Genomic DNA, 19365 nt, shown 5'->3' on the forward strand with positions numbered 1-19365 from the left:
CTGTGGATATGAGTCATTAGGTGCATATGTACTCATATGCGTGAAGGTAATATATTCGTTGCCCTAACTTGAGATCGTCTTAGCCACTAATTACTGAAACTTATATATACTGAATTTATTATGAACTTGTCCAAACTTCATTATTGTGTTGACGCGAACCTGACTTGCAGAATGTGCTTGCTCAATTTGTGGTTAAAGCTAGGGAATGATATTGTTAGTCAAAACCCTAGTTTGTGGTTTTTATTTTTTTTAAGGACGGGGGTTAATTCATGGTTAGTTAGCCCAAATAAAACCCAACCATGGTTAACGAGTCTTAATAGTTATCCATCGAGCTACAAAGGACATTATATTTGGATCAAAGGTCACAAACATTACTATTCATCACAATTAGTAACTTTCTTATGGTACTTGTGAATCAGCTACACTAAAAACCTTCTACTTCACTTCACCTTCCAAATTCGATAGCCATCTAGAGAAAATTAGTCCTGCGGGGATCGAGAGAGTCATCAAGCAAAAACCATATGGTGAATTGTGACATATATACACAGTTGAGGGTCTAATTAACATGCAATTGATCCATAAGTAGGGGTGTTCAAAATGTCCAAAAGAATCGAACCAATCTATAAACAAACTGCTCCACATTTTAACAATCGGATATTTTTAAAAATCAATTTCATATAAAACTGCATTTTATTTTATAAACTGGTTATTTACCAAACCATAAAAGTAATTGGTTATCCATAACCAAACAACTCTACAATTAAAGAACAAATAAATATTATTTTTGAGTATGCCTATTATATTAGTCAATTAACTCAAACATCTAAACAATAAACTAGCAGAAAAAGTTAAGCAGCTCAAGTAGAAAATATTATTTAAAAAAGAAAATTACACATAAATCGAAAGGTCGCATCCTAATAAAACACTTCTTATGTAACGTAACAACTTTTTCCCCCAAAAAAAAAAAAAAAAAACCACATACAAACCTCCGGGTAAACTCACAACTTGACAAGGCAAAGGCTTTAAAATGACAAAGATGAAGTTAAAAAATCATAATGAAAAAGGCAACGAAATTAATCAATTGGTTTAACGTCTCTGATGATTTTAAGATGATGAATCAACGTCGTTAAAATGACAACTCAAAACGGATTTACTTATTGGGAAAAGTGTTTGTCCTTTTAAATGACACAACTTATATCCTTTCACTCTCACAAAGAGGTGGGACCCACATCTTTATATTGTTTTGTCCATTCTCTCTCTTCCTTTATCTCTCTCCTCCTTTATCTATCTCTTTCTCTCACTTAAAATGACACAATTTTACATCCTTTAAAATGATATACATTTTTCCCTTACTTATTTGTTCTTTAATTGTAGAGCAGTTTAGTTATGAATAACCAATTATTTTATGATTTGGTAAATAACTGGTTTATAAAATAAAATACAGTTTCATATGAAACTGATTTTTAAAAATAACCGATTTTTAAAATGTGAAGTAGTTTGGTTATAGATTGATTTAGTTCTTTTGGACATTTTGAACATCCCTACCCATACCTTCTTCCATTAGTTCAAATAAAACTCTAAGTAACATAAATCTTACGAGAACGAAGAACAATTTTTTTTTTATAGTTTTAAAATATATAATTCAACTATTCTTCTACCAATCACTCTCAAAACAACGTGAAACAATTTCTATAAGAATCATTTCGTCTGAATAGTTTCAAAACAATGAAAATTCTTGCAAGAAATAGTTAGTCAACTACCTATAACCGAGAGAAACAAACGACTACTTATAAAATAGCACAATTCATCAAAAATCAATTTTTAATTTGTTAAAAAATCGATTTTGAACTTGATAACCGGTTTATTGTTCATAACCGGTTTTGATTTAAAATCGATTTTGATTTAAAACCGGTTTTAAATCAAAACCGATTATAAACCATAAATCGCTTTTGGAAGCGGTTTAGATAATTAAAAATCGGTTTTAAAAGAAGAAAACCGGTTCGGTTTGAAAACCAAATCGTTTAAAACCGGTTCAATTCGGTTTTTATTAAAACCGGTTATGAATCGCTCCATGCACACTCCTATCCATAAGTTAATTAACTATTAGTTGTCATTAACATAACTGATGAAGTTCATGTAATTGCTTGAGTTCAAATGATTACAACCGAATACTAGGGTGTAAGAACTATGGTCATTTTGCAAAAATAAATGAAGATATAGTGTGTATATATGAAGAACAGCTATGCTATAATGTTGAATAGGGTAATCCACGCGCTAATCAAAAGACTGTGGACTAGTCTTACAATATAAATTGGTTAACTAGTTTTCAGGAAATATTTATATCAGTAAATGATCCCGAGAATTAAAAACCAATATAATATAGGATATTTGATTGTTCGTAAAGCAATGTTTGGAAAACTAGCTAGTAAAGTTTCTTGGGATTTCCGCATTTTCATTGGACGGCTGAAGTTTTATTCTAAAAAAATTATTCTTATTGGACAATTTTTTATGTAAATTATTGACAATCATATAAACTTTTGGGTTTTAGTCTTAATTGTTCATAGAAACAGTTGGAGACGCAGTCGCCATAGCTGGGGCATGCACATGTGGGTATGACCTCAAGGGCTTTCAGATTGATTTGCTTGATTCAATTGCACGCTTTCTTTCTGTAATTTTTGTGATTTATTCTTTCCCTTCCCGTTGGGGTCTGCGAACTTGCATATCAATCTTATATATGATATGTTTTTAAAATTAAATATATATTGAAGTTACGTACAGAGGATATATAGTAGATTAATTTCTTTTCATTTCTTTTTATTTTTTATATTACTAATTTTTTGGGTTTAAAGTAGTTAAGACAAGAAGAAATCTAAAGCTAGCTAGCTAGCTGCGAGATGTCTAATTAGTTTCCTAACGTTCATTGAGTCGGTTACATCATCTTCAGAGAATGATTAGGTTAATTCATAGAAAATTTGACTCTCATAGTCATAGTCCATTTGCTTTCATGCATGCATGTTTCATTGATGACAGCTTTCCAGCCATTCTGACTTAAATCTGGTGGAAATTTTGTACAATATTAAAACCATATTTTAAATATGTGTGTGTGTGCGCATTCACAACTTTCATACCAATGTTCTGAAATATATATGGTTTATATATATCTTGGATTTGAAGCCATCTTTGTCTATGTTAAATTAGCGGTTTTATTATTGCAACATCCATGTTCACCATTTAAATATTTTTATCACTGATTACCAAAAAAAAAAAAAAAAAAAAAAAAATTTATCACTGACTCCTTTAAATGTGAGACTAATAATTTTAAGTACAGAATAAAATAGTTAATAAAATTATTTTGGTAAGTAATGTCTTCAGGATTCAAAATTTTATTTTTTCCTTAAGTGTACTTCAGGATTCAAAGTTAATTTTACCTCTCTTGTGGGTGATTATGAAGATTGATATAACTACATGCAATAAATCTCCTTGGAACAAAGACAAATTGTATAATTATCAAATTTATAATTTAAATATCTAATACCAACATCACAATCGGGAATATATATCTGAGACATCTTAGATTTTTTTGATTGTTCGCTAGATTAATAACTGAAGTGTGAAATTACCAAAATTTAATTTTTCGCTACTGATCAGTACAAAGACTAGGTTTATGTTCGCTATGCTTAAAACGGAACACTAACCAAATTGCCAAATTTTTTTTAATTTTCACCTCAAAATGTCATGCAAATGATATTTTTTACTAGATTGTCACACGTCGAAGTTGGCAAGAACTGATAGCAAACTTGGTTAGCCTATGATTTCATGACACGTGATATATTTTCGTAGAAAAAACTGACTGGATCAATTCGCTACCAGTGGTAGCAAACTTGGAACGTTGTATGCTAAGAGGAACGTGCCACATGGCCTAACAAAATTCATTACCAGTCGTAACGAACTTCGACGTGTGGCAATCTGATAAAAAATATTATTCGTGTGATATTTGAGTAAAAAATTGTGACACTTTGATCACTGCTCCGCTTCAAACCCTTGAAATGATATAATAATCCTTGAATTAAATGATAATTGAGAATTTTTATAAAATAATTACATATACTTGTATGAAACAACAAAAATTCACATGAAAAATAATTACTCTCTGTGTTTCTTTTTCTTTTTCTTTTTATGTTATTTTTCCCATCTATTTCTCTCCTTTTGCTTTGGCAATAGTTGTATTTATTTTATTAATTTGGGCCCATCTTAATTTCTGTTTCTTTCCATTGCCCAAACTGCTTCCGCAATCTCTTTTTCAAAGCCCAATCTCGTAATGCAAAACCCAATTATAGATAGAGAAAGAAGATGGAGAACAAATTCAAAACAACATTCAAAATAATATATTAGCTAAGGATTAACGCAGCAATTTACATCCCGACACATCCAAATCCAGGCTTACCCTAAATATTTACAGGTTGTATCTGTTGTTTGGTTCCTTGTGCAGCAAGTTGCTACTGTTTGTTTGATTGGGATTTGAGTATATGTTCCTTGTCGAATTCAATCTTAAACAAGAGTTTTGTTGGAGGGATCAACATCAACGTTTTCGTCCCAAATCCCTGGATCTCATTCTCCTCCGATCCATTAACAGGTGAGGTGTAGTGTATAACAATAACCACAATTGTTCATGTTTTATTTATTTATTTCATCTATATTCCATGAATTTCAATGTGATGTCTTGAGTGAGGTTTTGCCTTTTGTCTCTTATTGTACCAGAAAATTGTACTCGAGTTTAGATTAATCACAGACATATTTGACTTCTTAAAATTTTAAAAATAATTTTACCAGATCTAGTGTTTAGCAGTTTATATTTTTCCTTGGATTAATTTGGTTCGTTTATAAATGCAGCTTAGTTTTAAAATTTAAACCTAAATTTCATTACCGCAGCATCATTCCGTCCATCAACATAGAGCTAACGATTCTTGAACACTACTGACTAAGATTACCAATACCGCAATGCTTTAATAATCCATATATCTATTTTGGGGCATTTTCTTGAAACGCCCCTGGCGTGCATCAGTGCTCTACTTGAAAGAGATGCACTGCAAGTATACTTGATTTGTTGCTTTTTCATGCTTTCATTTTTACTGGAAATTATTTAGTCATTATTATGTAACAAGTGGCCTGCACAATAAGGTACAAAACCGCAATTAGAGATCATTTAATTTAATGTGAGTAGGTGCCACTAATGAAGAGATCGACTGTGTAATGGAGGTACCTGCACTGCCTATTACATAATTTTGTATGCTATTATGTGTATAAGTTTTGAATGAAGTTGTCGTAGTAAGTGGTTCAGGTACAAAGAAGTTAAGTTAAATACAATACGGCCTTTTCTATCCCATTTCATGTCATTGGTAGTAATTTGTTCTCTTAAATAAGGTTAATGGTACTTTATGTGTTTTTACTTGTTAGAATAATTCAACATGAGACTTGCTTCACCACCACACCAAACACCCAAATGTTAAGCAAAACTTTCTGACTTAATAAAATCTAAAAAGCAATGATGTTATGTTTTTATACAACTATTGTAGAACCTAATTTACTTTGTAATAGCATTTATATAGTTGCTTTAAGCAAAGTGGTTGTGGTAATCCTGTCTTAAGGTATTATTGGCTATCTACTTCACATTTTGTACCTATGGTTTTTTTTTTTTTTTAGGAAGTGGGTTATCTGCTTCCTGTTCATAATGATGGATTTCTTACTTTTTTCAAACATTCCTATACCTGTGTGTTATATCTATAGGATTTAAAAAAATATATAATGACTATAGACTACATTGTTATCCTGGCATTTGCTGCTTCCCCTGAGAATGCAGACATTGATTATGAAAGGTCAAGAGAAAATATGCTTGATGTAAACCTTTTTGTAGCCTGAACATTTGGGCATACCAGCATTTCTTCGTAATGAAGCTTCATGGCTGGTATGTATAGTTAAGATGTATATTTGCATTTTAAATTTGTCAATTTGCTGATGGCATGTGTGTTACATTTCTGTTGAGTAATTACATTGGATGTGCTTTGGCTACATTTAATAACTGAAGTGTGCAATTACCAAAATTTAATTTTTCGCTACTGAGTACAAAGACTAGGTTTATGTTCATTATGCTTAAAACAAAACACTAATCAAAGTGCCACACTTTTTTTTAATTTTTACTCTAAAATGTCACGCGAATGGTATTTTTTACCAGATTCTTACAAGTCGAAGTTCGCAAAGACTGATAGCGAACTTGGTTAGCCAATGATTTCATGACACGTGACATATTTTCATAGAAAAAGTTGACTGAGTCAAGTTCGCTATCAGTGGTAGCGAACTTGGTACGTTGTACGTAATAAGAACGTGCCACGTGGCCTAACCAAATTTGTTACCAGTTGTAGCGAACTTCGACGCGTGATAGTCTGATAAAAAATACTACTCGCGTGATATTTGAGTAAAAAATTGTAAAAATTGTAACACTTTGGTTACTGCTCTGCTTAAAACCCTTGAAATGATATAATAATCCTTGAATTAAATGATAATTGAGTATTTTTATAAAATAATTACATATACTTGTGTGAAGCAACAAAAATTCACGTTTGTGTAAATTACTCTCTCTGTTTCTTTTTCTTTTTCTTTTTATGTTATTTTTCCCTTCTATTTCTCTCCTTTTGCTTTGGCAATAGTTGTATTTATTTTATTAATTTGGGCCCATCTTAATTTCTGTTTCTTTCCATTGCCCAAACTGCTTCCGCAATCTCTTTTTCAAAGCACAATCTCGTGATGCAAAACCCAATTATAGATAGAGAAAGAAGATGGAGAACAAATTCAAAACAACATTCAAAATAATATATTAGCTAAGGATTAACACAGCAATTTACATCCCGACACCTCCAAATCCAGGCTTACCCTAAATATTTACAGGTTGTATCTGTTGTTTGGTTCCTTGTGCAGCAAGTTGCTACTGTTTGTTTGATTGGGATTTGAGTATATGTTCCTTGTCGAATTCAATCTTAAACAAGAGTTTTGTTGGAGGGATCAACATCAACGTTTTCGTCCCAAATCCCTGGATCTCATTCTCCTCCGATCCATTAACAGGTGAGGTGTAGTGTATAACAATAACCACAATTGTTCATGTTTTATTTATTTATTTCATCTATATTCCATGAATTTCAATGTGATGTCTTGAGTGAGGTTTTGCCTTTTCTCTCTTATTGTACCAGAAAATTGTACTCGAGTTTAGATTAATCACAGACATATTTGACTTCTTAAAATTTTAAAAATAATTTTACCATATCTAGTGTTTAGCAGTTTATATTTTTCCTTGGATTAATTTGGTTCGTTTATAAATGCAGTTTAGTTTAAAAAATTAAACCTAAATTTCATTACCGCAACCTCATTCCGTCCATCAACATAGAGCTAACGATTCTTGAACACTACTGATTAAGATTGCCAATACCACAATGCTTCATTAATCCATATATCTATTTTAGGGCATTTTCTTGAAACACCCCTGGTGTGTATCAGTGCTCTACTTGAAAGAGATGCACTGCAAGTATACTTGATTTGTAGCTTTTTCATGCTTTCATTTTTACTGGAAATTATTTAGTCATTATTATATAACAAGTGGCCTGCACAATAAGGTACAAAACCGCAATTAGAGATCATTTAATTTAATGTGAGTAGGTGCCACTAATGAAGAGATCGACTGTGTAATGGAGGTACCTGCACTGCCTATTACATAATTTCGTATGCTATTATGTGTATAAGTTTTGAATGAAGTTGTCGTAGTAAGTGGTTCAGGTACAAAGAAGTTAAGTTAAATACAATACGGCCTTTTCTATCCCATTTCATGTCATTGGTAGTAATTTGTTCTCTTAAATAAGGTTAATGGTTCTTTATGTGTTTTTACTTGTTTAGAACGATTCAACATGAGACTTGCTTCACCACCACACCAAACACGCAAATGATGAGCAAAACATTCTAAAAAGCAATGATGTTATCTTTTTATACAACTATTGTGGAACCTAATTTAATTTGTAATAGCATTTATATAGTTTCTTTAAGCAAAGTGTTCGTGGTAATCCTGTCTTAAGGTATTATTGGCTGTCTACTTCCCATTTTGTACCTAAGGTTTTTTTTTTTTTTTAGGAGGTGGGTTATCTGCTTCTTGTTCATAATGATGGATTTCTTACTTTTTTCAAACATTTGTATACCTGTGTGTTATATCTACAGGATTTAGAAAAATATATAATAACTATTAGGGGTGTGAATGAGCTAGGCCGGCTTACAGTCTAGCCTATATTTGGTCAGGTTTGACCTATTACAAATAGTAAAATAGAATAGGCGTAAGCTTTAAAAAAAACATATTCAGAAAACAGGCCATAGACTTTTTTATACATGTCGGGCCTATAAGCCTACAGGTAGACCTATATGATATTATTTATTTAAATAAAATTATTATTTTAATAATATTGAATAATAAAGTAATATTATTTTAGTTGTTCTTTTAATTGTTGAATGTTTAATAGGCTTAAACAGACTAATTGACCTAGACTAAGGCTTTTATTTTTTTAATATAGGTTAGGCCATACTTGTAATTTTTGCCCTACACAGGCTAACAGGTCAGGCCAGACACAATAATTTTTACGCATACCCGGTCTATTTAAGTTAAAGTCTAGCCTAGCCTATTTACACCCCTAGTGACTATAGAGTACATTGTTCTCCAGGCATTTGCTGCTTCCCCTGAGAATGCACATTGATAATGAAAGGTCAAGAGAAAATATGCTTGCTGTAAACCTTTTTGTAGCCTGAACATTTGGGCGTACCAGCATTTCTTCGTAATGAAGCTTCATGGCTGGTATGTGTAGTTAAGATGTATATTTGCATTTTAAATTTGTCAATTTGCTGGTGGCATGTGTGTTACTTTTCTGCTGAGTAATTACATTGGATGTGCTTTGGCTTTGACATAGTCACTTAATATCCTTTCATTATCTTATTTATTTTTCTTTTCCCTGAATCTTTTTTTTGCTTTTTATTTTGGGATAAAGGTGATATTGATGTTGAATCTTATACATCAATTTAAGAAAACTGTTATTGATTAGCATTGTAACTTGTAAGAAAGCAAGGAGAGAAATTTTATTCTGTAAACAGTAGCAGAGCAGAGAAAGAAACTTGGCTCACAAACCTTGAGAAACATACTCTCTTTAACTCATCCTACATATTAATCTTCAGCACCAAATCTGAAAAAACAATAAGACTTGTGGGGGTGTTTGGCAATTTTGGAATGGATTCAAACTGTTTAATCATGCTTAATAACAACTTCTTTTTTCGAGATAGAGTAATTCTTGATAAAAGAAACCCGTTACTTGTTTGCTATTTATACTGAACTAGAGCACAAAGAAAAAAGCTTTAGCAAGAGATATGTCTGATTACGTCTCCTTTCCAATTTCTCAGTCTTATATCAATCCAAGCCCTTCAGCCTTTCTATTAATAAGAACTACTGAGTAAACATACAATTTGGTTTCTAAAAGATGTTACTTGTGTCCCTTCAGTCCCGAAAAGTTTCAATCTATTCAAATTGGTCACCTCAAGGATGAATTGTTAGCAAGTTGACAACTTCGGTAGGGTGAACTCAATAGTAAGTTAACAATTTTTGGGACCAATTTGTAATGACGGAAACTCTTGGTGACTAAAGCAACACAAGTAACATATTTCAGTATCAAATTGTATATTTTTTCAAGAAATATTTATCAAAAGTATAGTTGATTTTCTTGATGGGTATGACGAATGTTGATTCGACTTTCCCTTTCCATGCAGAAGGAATTACCGAAAATCAATGCTTTGAAAGCCCCCACTTGAGAAACTCCCGAATATAATGATTTATTGTAGGGTCATAATGATGAATGTTGGTGTTTTAAATGAAAAGAAAGTAACCATTCTCTTCGCTTTGTGTTTTCCTCTACAAATTTTTTTGTTATTAGTCAATTTCTTTTTCCATCAATGTGCATGTTGGAATATAATCTGTTATTATAAAGCCTTTTGGTTTGTCACTTTAAGGCTAATCCTCCACAACTGCATTCTAACCTCATTCATCCAGTTGTACCGATGGCAAGCAAAAGTTATCTTAGGAGCTGCATATTATTCCACAAATCTTGTGTAAGCCATGGCATTTACAGTTGACTTAATGCTACAGCCCTATCATATTTGAGGAGAGCATGCAAGTAGCCAAATTGACCAGTAAAGTAACAAGTGAATCATCTTCCACATCACAAATGAGCCGGCAAGGTGAGACTGAGTGCAGTCCATCGTAGCAAATGTACAACCCACTTGAAAAAAATGGAGGTTAGTTTGACTGATTTCCAAAGTGTTGCTTGTTTGATTTATTACTTGCTGGATTACCTGCACCTATAGCAATCATTCTAACCCCTTAGCTGTTTTTCTCATTATGCCGCTTGGATCAAATTATCAATATATGGAATATATGGAAGCAAAGAGCTGAGAGTTGGCAGAGAGAGATTTGGACAGATTATCAAGCCTCTACAAGGACTTAGTTGCAAAGTTCACTAGCCTGCTTAAAGCTATCGGTTACCTTTCAAATTCAGAGGAAGAACCACTCTATCGTCATCTAGAAATACTACAAGCAGCAGAAAACCCACTTGTATGGCAGCACCATGGAACCATAAGTACAAAAGAAGCACGCCCGGATGAATGGTATGAAATTGAATATTTATTTCTACTGCCGTCTTAGAAGCTTATAGTCACCTAATTCCTAAATTTATTTGTGTGCTAGTCTTTGAATTTATAAAACTTGTATCACGCCAATTTTTAGCTCCTAAGAAAATGACTGGTACAAGTTATATAAATTTGAAAATTAGCTTGCATACAAATAAAGGGAAAAAGCCATTGCACGAACTCCCCGAATGTAAGGATGAAAGTTAATTTAATCCTTGTATTTCATATTTCTGTAAAGAAATTCTCAAACCGATAACCTTTTGCTGACAAAGAAGCAATCTCATCACTGTTCCAAAGTTCACCCAAATTATATAGTAAATTAAAGTTTATTCTATTGACAAAATTGCTTATTTACCGGTGATTTAGTTTTAAATTTTTACTTGATACTGCTGTAAATAGTTCCCATTTTTACTTATGAACTACATTAAAATAAAGATCAAGGCATCAAACAATATATAAAACAGAAAAGCTTTAACGATCAATGCGTTAATTTTCATTGAGCTCGATAAAACCAAGCAAAATTGACCCTATGCTCTCAAAAGCAAAGACTTCGAAAATCTGTGCCCACATAGCATTTCATAAAAACCTAGCTGAAGACAAACAAAAACTATACAGGGATAAATACAAGAGCTATACACTCAGCGTACACCAAAATCTACCGTAAGGTTACAAACAGCTGCACAGTCGGTTACCACCGCTTCATCTCTACAAAATGCGTTCAATTTACATGGCTTGTTAGTTTCTTCGCGATAAGATTTAACACACCTTGTACATACAAACTTTGAAGGCATGGCATCAGAATTATCAATTCCAGCGCATCTGGTATGCTGCCAAACGCCACAAGTTTCACATTCTAACATCCTTTCTCCGTCATCATCCTTGGCCCCACAAGTGCAATCAACTTTCCATGCCTCGGTTCCTCTTTCCATGCGGAATCGACTTAGCCCGTGTTTGGCTGGGCATTTACCTCGAATTTGGACTGATCCACTTGTTCCAAGCAGGAATTTTACAGTGAGCGAATCACTGATTGACCCAAATCCTAGGAGATCCTCAGCTTTAAACCTCTTATACATTGCATATACATCTTGAAAAGCACTTGCGGCTTCGCTTTTGAGGTCAGCAGCAGTAGCGTTCAAAGGCAACACAATTAACTCTGGCGGTGGGGGTGGATCGTCTTTAGGCTGATCAGAAAGCTCCACATGACACCACAGCCTAATGTCTGAAGGCATTTCTAAGGCCATTTCATTCGGCTTGTAATCCTTCATAAACTGCTTACAGTCAAGTAGCTTCCTGGCTGAATCAGCAACCCTTTTCCTCATAATTTTAGGTCTGTAGCTTACTAATTTGTCAGGATGAATAATTGAATCAAATAAGAATGTCAAATCAGAGATCACTTGCTCTTCTGACGGATAGCTTGAATTTGCACTAAATGCGTTACCCAAAGGCTCTAGCCTGTTGATAAAGATATATCATATAAGCATTAGTTGCGCTAGTACAGAAGGAATTGACAAAAGGAACATCTTCAATCTTACCTGAATTCGACAGCACTAGAAATGGGATTGCATCGTGAACAAACTACCATTCCATTGGAAGCTAATTTCCCTTGTAAGTGCTTAAGACCGTAATCTAGAAGCTCTGGAGATGCAACACCCCTGCATACTGCACCCTTGAGAGTACGCCTTGACACCCATTTGGCCTCACTATAGGCACCTGATGCAAGCAGTACCTTGATCAAAGCCTGTTGCACATCTTCAACGTCATTTCTCGTCCAAACACACAATAAATTAGGCGTGCTAGTGTATTCATGCCGTTTAGATGTGCTCGTGGTCATGGGCTTACGAAGTTCATGAACCAATGTCAACAAAAAGGAGAAGATATCTTTAATTGTTAGAAGTTGAGTATCAGCCAAAGACTGGTAAAGAGAAATGACACACTGGAGGCGGCTTCGTTGTCCTCGACCCTGAAATAAAAATGAGGACAAGGGCATGCTTGACAGGGTATTCACTGCTTTCTGGTACGCATCTTGGGTAAGAGCATAGCTGCCAGTCCCAAATTTATAACCCCAATTGCCATACCAGGAGTATCCGTTGGTGATTGCATGAAGCAATCGATATTCCACCCCAAATTTCTTGGACAAATCCATCACACTAACCTTCCTGCTTAAGTAAATAACACAAGAAGCTAAAAATACGAAAGGGCAAGCTCAACCTGAAGTAAAATGTGAGAAAGTTGAATGATTCAGACCTAACAGAAATTGCAGCACAGAGCCTATCCCAGAAACCCATAATATCAGATCCAGAGAGAAGCTTCGATCCACCTTCTCGTCCATTGAGAGTAAGGAGGTGACCATAACCATTGACGTGAATAACACCATGGAGAAGATGGGTGTTATCCTCAATTTGAAGATAAACCCAATCCTCAAGATCATCAGCGGTAGTGGCGAAGTTACACGATTTACACCTGCATAAAGATGTCAAATAACACAAATGAATAGGTAGGTACTTTGCATTCAGAAATCAACTCGGAAAAAGTAGAAATCCCGACCTGGGTTCAGATAATTGGAGAAGACTTCCACATCTTGAACAAGGTCTTCTATATGCTTCGATGGCGTTACTTGCCGCCCTTATTATGAAATGATATCGCTTTCGACATACAGGATGCCCACTCCACCCTTTTTTCAACAAAATAAATCAACCATTACAACTTAATCACATGCATACTAATAATAATGATAATAATAATAATATTATTATTATTATAACAATCAAAAAGATTATTCTTACGACGTATCTTTCTTCGTTTACAATATCTTACAACCATATCTTTTACAAACTTTAACCATATCTTAACCGTTGATTGCTAACCGTTAAGATTTTGACAAAACAAATTTATTTATTAATTATTAATTCTCAATAAATAATAACCGAAAATCAACAAGATATGATCGTAAACGAAATGAATTATAAGTATAATCTTTCCTTATAACAATAATAATAATTATTATTATAATGATAATAATAATTTACCGACGTAAATGAATTATGACCAATTTAATATATTTAATAAAATTAGGAAAAAATATTATTGTATTTAGAAGAAAAAAATAATAAAATCAAATGAATGACTCTATACTTAAAAAGTTACTTTATAACCGTTAATTATATTTAATTTCAGCATACAAACTTTAAAGAGAAAACAAGAATCTAGTGTAAATAAAAAATTGGTAATATGAATATAAAAATAATTAAAGGGTTTAATATTTCTCTGTATTTAAGAAATACATATTTTCTTTTTCTTTTTAGCTCTTCTTTTTTCAAAAATTTATATGTGTTTAGAAAATAAAAATATTATTCCCATAAATAAAATAGAAAAAGTAAAGTTTTCAATTGAACAGAATAAATTATTATGAGCCTCGAGTTTCAGACTGGACGATTCGACTCACCAACGACTCGGCACTGGTCGCAGTAGACTGAACTGCGAGAACGAGTGACGTCTTCCTCGACAATGTCGAGTGTGACCGTGGCCGGCGAGAGATCGGGACCGTCGACGAGTTCACCGACCCGAAACAAGATCCGCCACGTCATGAGGGAAGGAAAGAGCGAGGGAGGGAAAGTGATGCGCGCGTGGTCGTAGAGGAAGCGCTGAACAGAGTTTCGGAAGGCTACAGAGGAGGAGTCGTCTCCGGCAGCGGGGAAAGTGAGAAAATCATAGAGATCGGCGGTGACCCTCCTCTTCATCCTCTTCGCGGGTCTCTCGTTGACCACCATGGTATGCCTGTACTGTAGGGTTAAAAACGACGCCGCATCCACGGTCCAGTAAGGATAGGAGAAAGAAAAAAAATTAGATCTAGATATAAATTAGTTATTAGGTTTGCGACTGTGTTTTGTGTGTGTGTGTGTGTGTGTGTGTGAGAGAGAGATAAACAGTTGCAGACGACACGACGGCGCGGTGGAGGAGAAAGCGCTAGCTAGTAGCTGTTAGGGTTTGTTTGTTTGTTTTTGATTTTGTATATATCCACTTCTTGCGATGGCATTATTGTCATTCGCCTTTCTATTGGCAGTTCTCTCTCTCTCTCTCTCTCTGCTGTCTTTTTAATATCTTCGCCCGTTTTAACTTTTTTTCTTTCTTTTTTAATTATTCTCTCAAAACGTTACGCTGGACCACCTGATTCTTCTTTTTTTTATTTCACTTTTAGGCAAGGGTGAATTTTAAGGGTTTGCTGTTGGTCCTTTTTTTAGATGAATTACAATTGGTTTATTTTAAGTGAGAAAAAAATATACACACAAATGATGGAAAACAAATTTGACCATTTTTTTATTTTAAATTTTAAATAAAAAAATATTAATTTTAATTAAAATAACTATCATTTAAAAGGATATATATTTTTCTCAAATTTTAATTAGTAGGTACCTAGTACATTTTAAAAATAAATATATAAACTTAGATAAAAATTAAAAACATGAAATTAAAAAATGTATATATAATTAATATAGCATAGTTTGAAAATAAAATATATTAAAAGATAAAAAATACTAAATATTAAAAAATATGCATAACTGACTAAAATAATTTATATTTAAAAGAAAACAAGTTGATATGTTCTAGAGTGAATACCATTTTCGGTCCTCAGTAAATTTTACAATGTTCGCTTTAGTCCCTAGCAAATAAAAAGATTATTCGTGGTTCTTAAAAAATTCAAAGTGGATCTATTTTAGTTCTTTTGAAGATTAATATGGGTCTTTTTTGAATTTGTGAGGTACCATAATTTCAATTAAATGGATCCATTTTGAATTTGTTAGAGACCACGAATAGTCATTTTATTTGTTAGGGATTAAAGCGGCTATCGTAAAATTTACTACCAAAAAAAGATATTTACTCTATGTTGTATTAAGGGAAAATAAATTAAAGCTGTACTTGGATTGATGGAATGGATCACACAAAATCGGATAATATAAGTTGTAATTATTTTGATAATTTAAGATATAATAATAAAAGTGTTGGGTGAATCTGATATCCATGTGATTGTGATTATGTTACTTCATTCGTATACGGTGAAAAAAGCTTAAGGATATATGGAGCATTTAAGGATAACGATTGAGCATCTATTGTCATTATTAGGATATTATTTGCCTTATTTAGATTGATATGATATAATTGTAGAATTAATGTGAAAAATTACATTTGTTATAAATTGATATTGTATTGATTTTCTTATTATGTATAGGGAGGGTGATAAAAGCAACGAGAGAGCACGAATAATATATGAAAAGATTATATTGGGTGCGAAACATTAAGATGATATACAAGTTAAAGCACTTTTCTTTTTTTTGGTAAATAAAGTTAAAGCACTTAAATTATGCAATCTTACTCATCTTTTATTTTTATTTTTATTTTTCAAAAAAAAAAAATCAAATAACTTTTCTGCAAGAAAAACTAAAAATTGTGATACTATTTTTAGTGAAAAGTGTTTCTCTTGTCACACGAGATAAAGTTATCCAACAATCTCAGAATTAATTCATTTTGGAGATTAAGATAATTAATGAAGAATACTTTACAATTTTTATTTATTTTCCTTGTTATATGAATTTTACGAAAATACCATTTATTAATTTTCTCAATCCTCAAAACGACATAGTTTTAGAGTTGTTTTATCTCTTGTGGCAGGAAAAATGATGAACCCCTATTTTTATATAAGAAATAAATATATTATCAAGGTATAAAATAAAAGTATAGTTGAAAATGAAATAATGTAATTTATTATATTTTACCATAATTTTTTATTTTTGTTCCTCTGATTTTTTTAGTGATCTAGACCTGACTCATGGGAGATTGAAGTCCAATCCAAAGAAGGCCCAAAAGTCCCATAAACCATTACTTTGCCATGAAGTGAACTAGGGGTGTAAATGAGCTGGGCTAGGCTAAACTTTGGCTTAAATAGACTATTAAGCCTGTGTAAAAAGTATTGGGTATGTCTTGACCTATTAGCTTGTGTAGGCTCCAAATTACAAGTCTAGTCTGACCTATATTCAAAAAATAAAAGTCATGACCTAAGTCTGTTAGCTTGTTTAAGCCTATTAAACATTCAACAATTAAATGAATAACCAAAATAATATTATTTTATTATTCAAAATTATTAAATAATAATTTTATTTATTATATTTTAAATAAATAATATGATATAGATCAACCTGTAGGCTTATAGGCCCGACATGTACAAAAAAACATATGACATGTTTTCTAAATATGTTTTTTAAAAGCCTAGGCCTATTCTATTTTACTACTTATAATAGGTCAAGTCTGGCCTAAGATAGACTAGACCGTAGACCTCTATAGGCCAGCCTATCCCATTTACACTCCTAAAGAGAAGATGTTGAGCTCGCGTTCAACTAAGCATTACATTTACCAACAGCTCAGTCAGACCTTGTGACATTAGCGGCTCAAAGCGAATAAATTTTTGGTACTGCTGTTGTACCTAGATTCAGTGCATTCCATGAATGAGAGCCTTACATATCAGATGAGAGAAAAAAAATTTGACAGAAAAAAAAATATTTTAACTGACATGTAATATTTTCATTGGTGGAATGCACTGAATCTTTGGTACAATAGTAATACCAAATATTTATTCGCTCAAACCAATTTGGTCACCACATGAACCAGTGAAAGGTTGCCACTTCCCACAAATAAGAATGAACACCACACAGAAGCATTCAGCCTAGACAAAATCATCAGTTCATTAATACTTAAACTACTTGAATATTGAACACCGTGAATCCCCTAAATATTTGTCTATCACCCCCTTCAATATCCTTTACCGCGTAAATTATCTTGCCAACAACACCATATTTTTGTCAGGCACTTTCCAACTCTTCTCTCCATCAATAGTATCAGATTCAACTATATGTGATTCAGCTCAATTGTTATTGAAGTGATCATTTAGCATGAGATCTAATATCATGAAATAAATTATTACTAATCTCTTTCCGTTTTCATACTCTTCAAATAATGTAATCTACTTTTCAAATAAAGCAATGAGAATTATCTTATGTTTCATAAAAAAATATCTAAATAATAATATGATAATTTTATTTTATTTTCGTTCCACCTATTATTGGATATCCAAACACAATGTAGAATATTAAGTTACTGTCAATCACAGTGGGCTCTAATTTAATATATAGGGTCATTAACGCTGATACGAGTAAACTTAATGGAAAGTTTGTGTATCCAAAAAAAATAAAAAAATGGAAAAGTTTGTTCTTAATTACAAAAGTGTGGGTCGTGGGAGGGACGGTGACAAAAAGTGATGTCCCTATCCTAAAAAAGAATTCGACAAAGAAAGGCGGGTCCGCTTTGAATTCCCAAAAGGAAACTTAATCAAATAAAAATAGTATTTTAATTAAACAAATATTTGTTGTATTATATTATAAGATTGGTACACGTCATGAACCATGATAATAAAATAAATATTTCATTTATCCCAATTCCCAAGCAGTGGGGTGAATAGGATCTGTGGACAAAGGCGGTTCTCCTTGGCTTTTTTGAGCTTGAACGCGCGCGGGCGCGCCTACCAACAATTTTTTGAATTTTCATTTTCGCACTCAGAACCATACTTTTTTTAACGTCCGGAAATATAAATTTTGATATACTAACTTCAAATTTTTTTATTTATTTATATACTTATGTTTTCAGTAAACATTCAATTTTATGAGTTTAGATATTAATTTAAATATTTCTACAAATATTTTAAATATAAAATTTTACTATAATTATAATAGATTAATGTTGTCCTTTTAAAATATATAAAATTGTATCATTTAATAAAAACTACCTTATTTTATAATGAGAGAAACATGAATCATGAAAAAAGAAAGTGGTTTTTTTTCTAATTTAAATATTAAATAAATAATAATAATATTTTAACTAAAATAACTGTAATTTAAAAGAATAAACATTTTTCCTTAATTATAAATGTTAATACATTATCACACTATTTTATTTTAAAGTATACAAATTATTATAAAAACAAGTAAACATTAAGTAATAAAGTATAAATTATAAAAATTTACTGTACATATTACATAATTTTTAAAGGGATATATTTTTCTTATATTGTAGCAAAAAAATTATCTCATGTTGTAGAAATAAAAGTATAAGTGAGACCCACAAGTAAGAGGAGAGAGAGATAAAAAAATGATGAAACTCAACCTCTTTTTGTCTGTGTAGGAAAATTATTTATCTCATGTAAAATGAGATAAACAAACCCATTTTTAAAATGATATTATATGTAAAAATTTATTTTATTATGTTAGTATCCATTAGTTATATAAAGTTTAACTGTTCAAGTGAACCCCTCCCTTTTTTAATATCAAAACAGTCATGTTTTGGTTACCAAAAATAAAATAAAGTATCAAAATAGTCTGACGGATCCCATTTACGTTTTATACTTCGTTACGTGGCATTAACTTATGTACGTATTCTTGTCGTTATTGAAATAGATAAAATAATTATTTATAATTAGCTAATATAATCAAATGAAAAATATAGAATATTGGAAATTGAAAAGCCAAACAAAATGAAAGTTATTATAGATATTGTCCCTCGACGAAATTCGATAAC

At 32.1% G+C, this 19365-nt stretch overlaps 1 protein-coding gene and 1 long non-coding RNA gene across 5 annotated transcripts; one reads left to right on the plus strand and one right to left on the minus strand.

The window, feature by feature from the left end:
- Positions 1-4391: 4391 nt before the first annotated feature.
- On the plus strand, positions 4392-11081 carry LOC133303499 (uncharacterized). 4 transcript variants are annotated; one of them, XR_009750484.1, is made up of 6 exons: positions 4392-4633; positions 6970-7113; positions 8598-8639; positions 8745-8875; positions 10211-10359; positions 10511-11081. It is a non-coding gene; the product is annotated as an uncharacterized LOC133303499 (long non-coding RNA). The 4 variants fall into 4 exon arrangements; XR_009750483.1 differs by lacking the exon at positions 8598-8639 and having other exon boundaries at positions 6940-7113; XR_009750482.1 differs by lacking the exon at positions 8598-8639 and having other exon boundaries at positions 10506-11081.
- A 197-nt stretch (positions 11082-11278) lies between these two features.
- Positions 11279-14727, minus strand: LOC133303508 (PHD finger protein At1g33420-like). The gene is made up of 5 exons (XM_061503429.1): positions 14192-14727; positions 13294-13420; positions 12994-13209; positions 12282-12905; positions 11279-12201 (listed from the first exon to the last, which is right to left on the minus strand). Exons 1-5 carry the CDS (start codon positions 14514-14516, stop codon positions 11388-11390), a joined length of 2106 nt encoding a protein of 701 aa, XP_061359413.1. The 5' UTR covers positions 14517-14727; the 3' UTR covers positions 11279-11387.
- Positions 14728-19365: the final 4638 nt, after the last annotated feature.

This window comes from Gastrolobium bilobum, unplaced genomic scaffold (genome assembly GCF_033153095.1).
Source record: "Gastrolobium bilobum isolate Gb01-03AN ecotype WA unplaced genomic scaffold, APGP_CSIRO_Gbil_v1 utg4957, whole genome shotgun sequence".
Lineage (NCBI taxonomy): Eukaryota > Viridiplantae > Streptophyta > Magnoliopsida > Fabales > Fabaceae > Gastrolobium > Gastrolobium bilobum.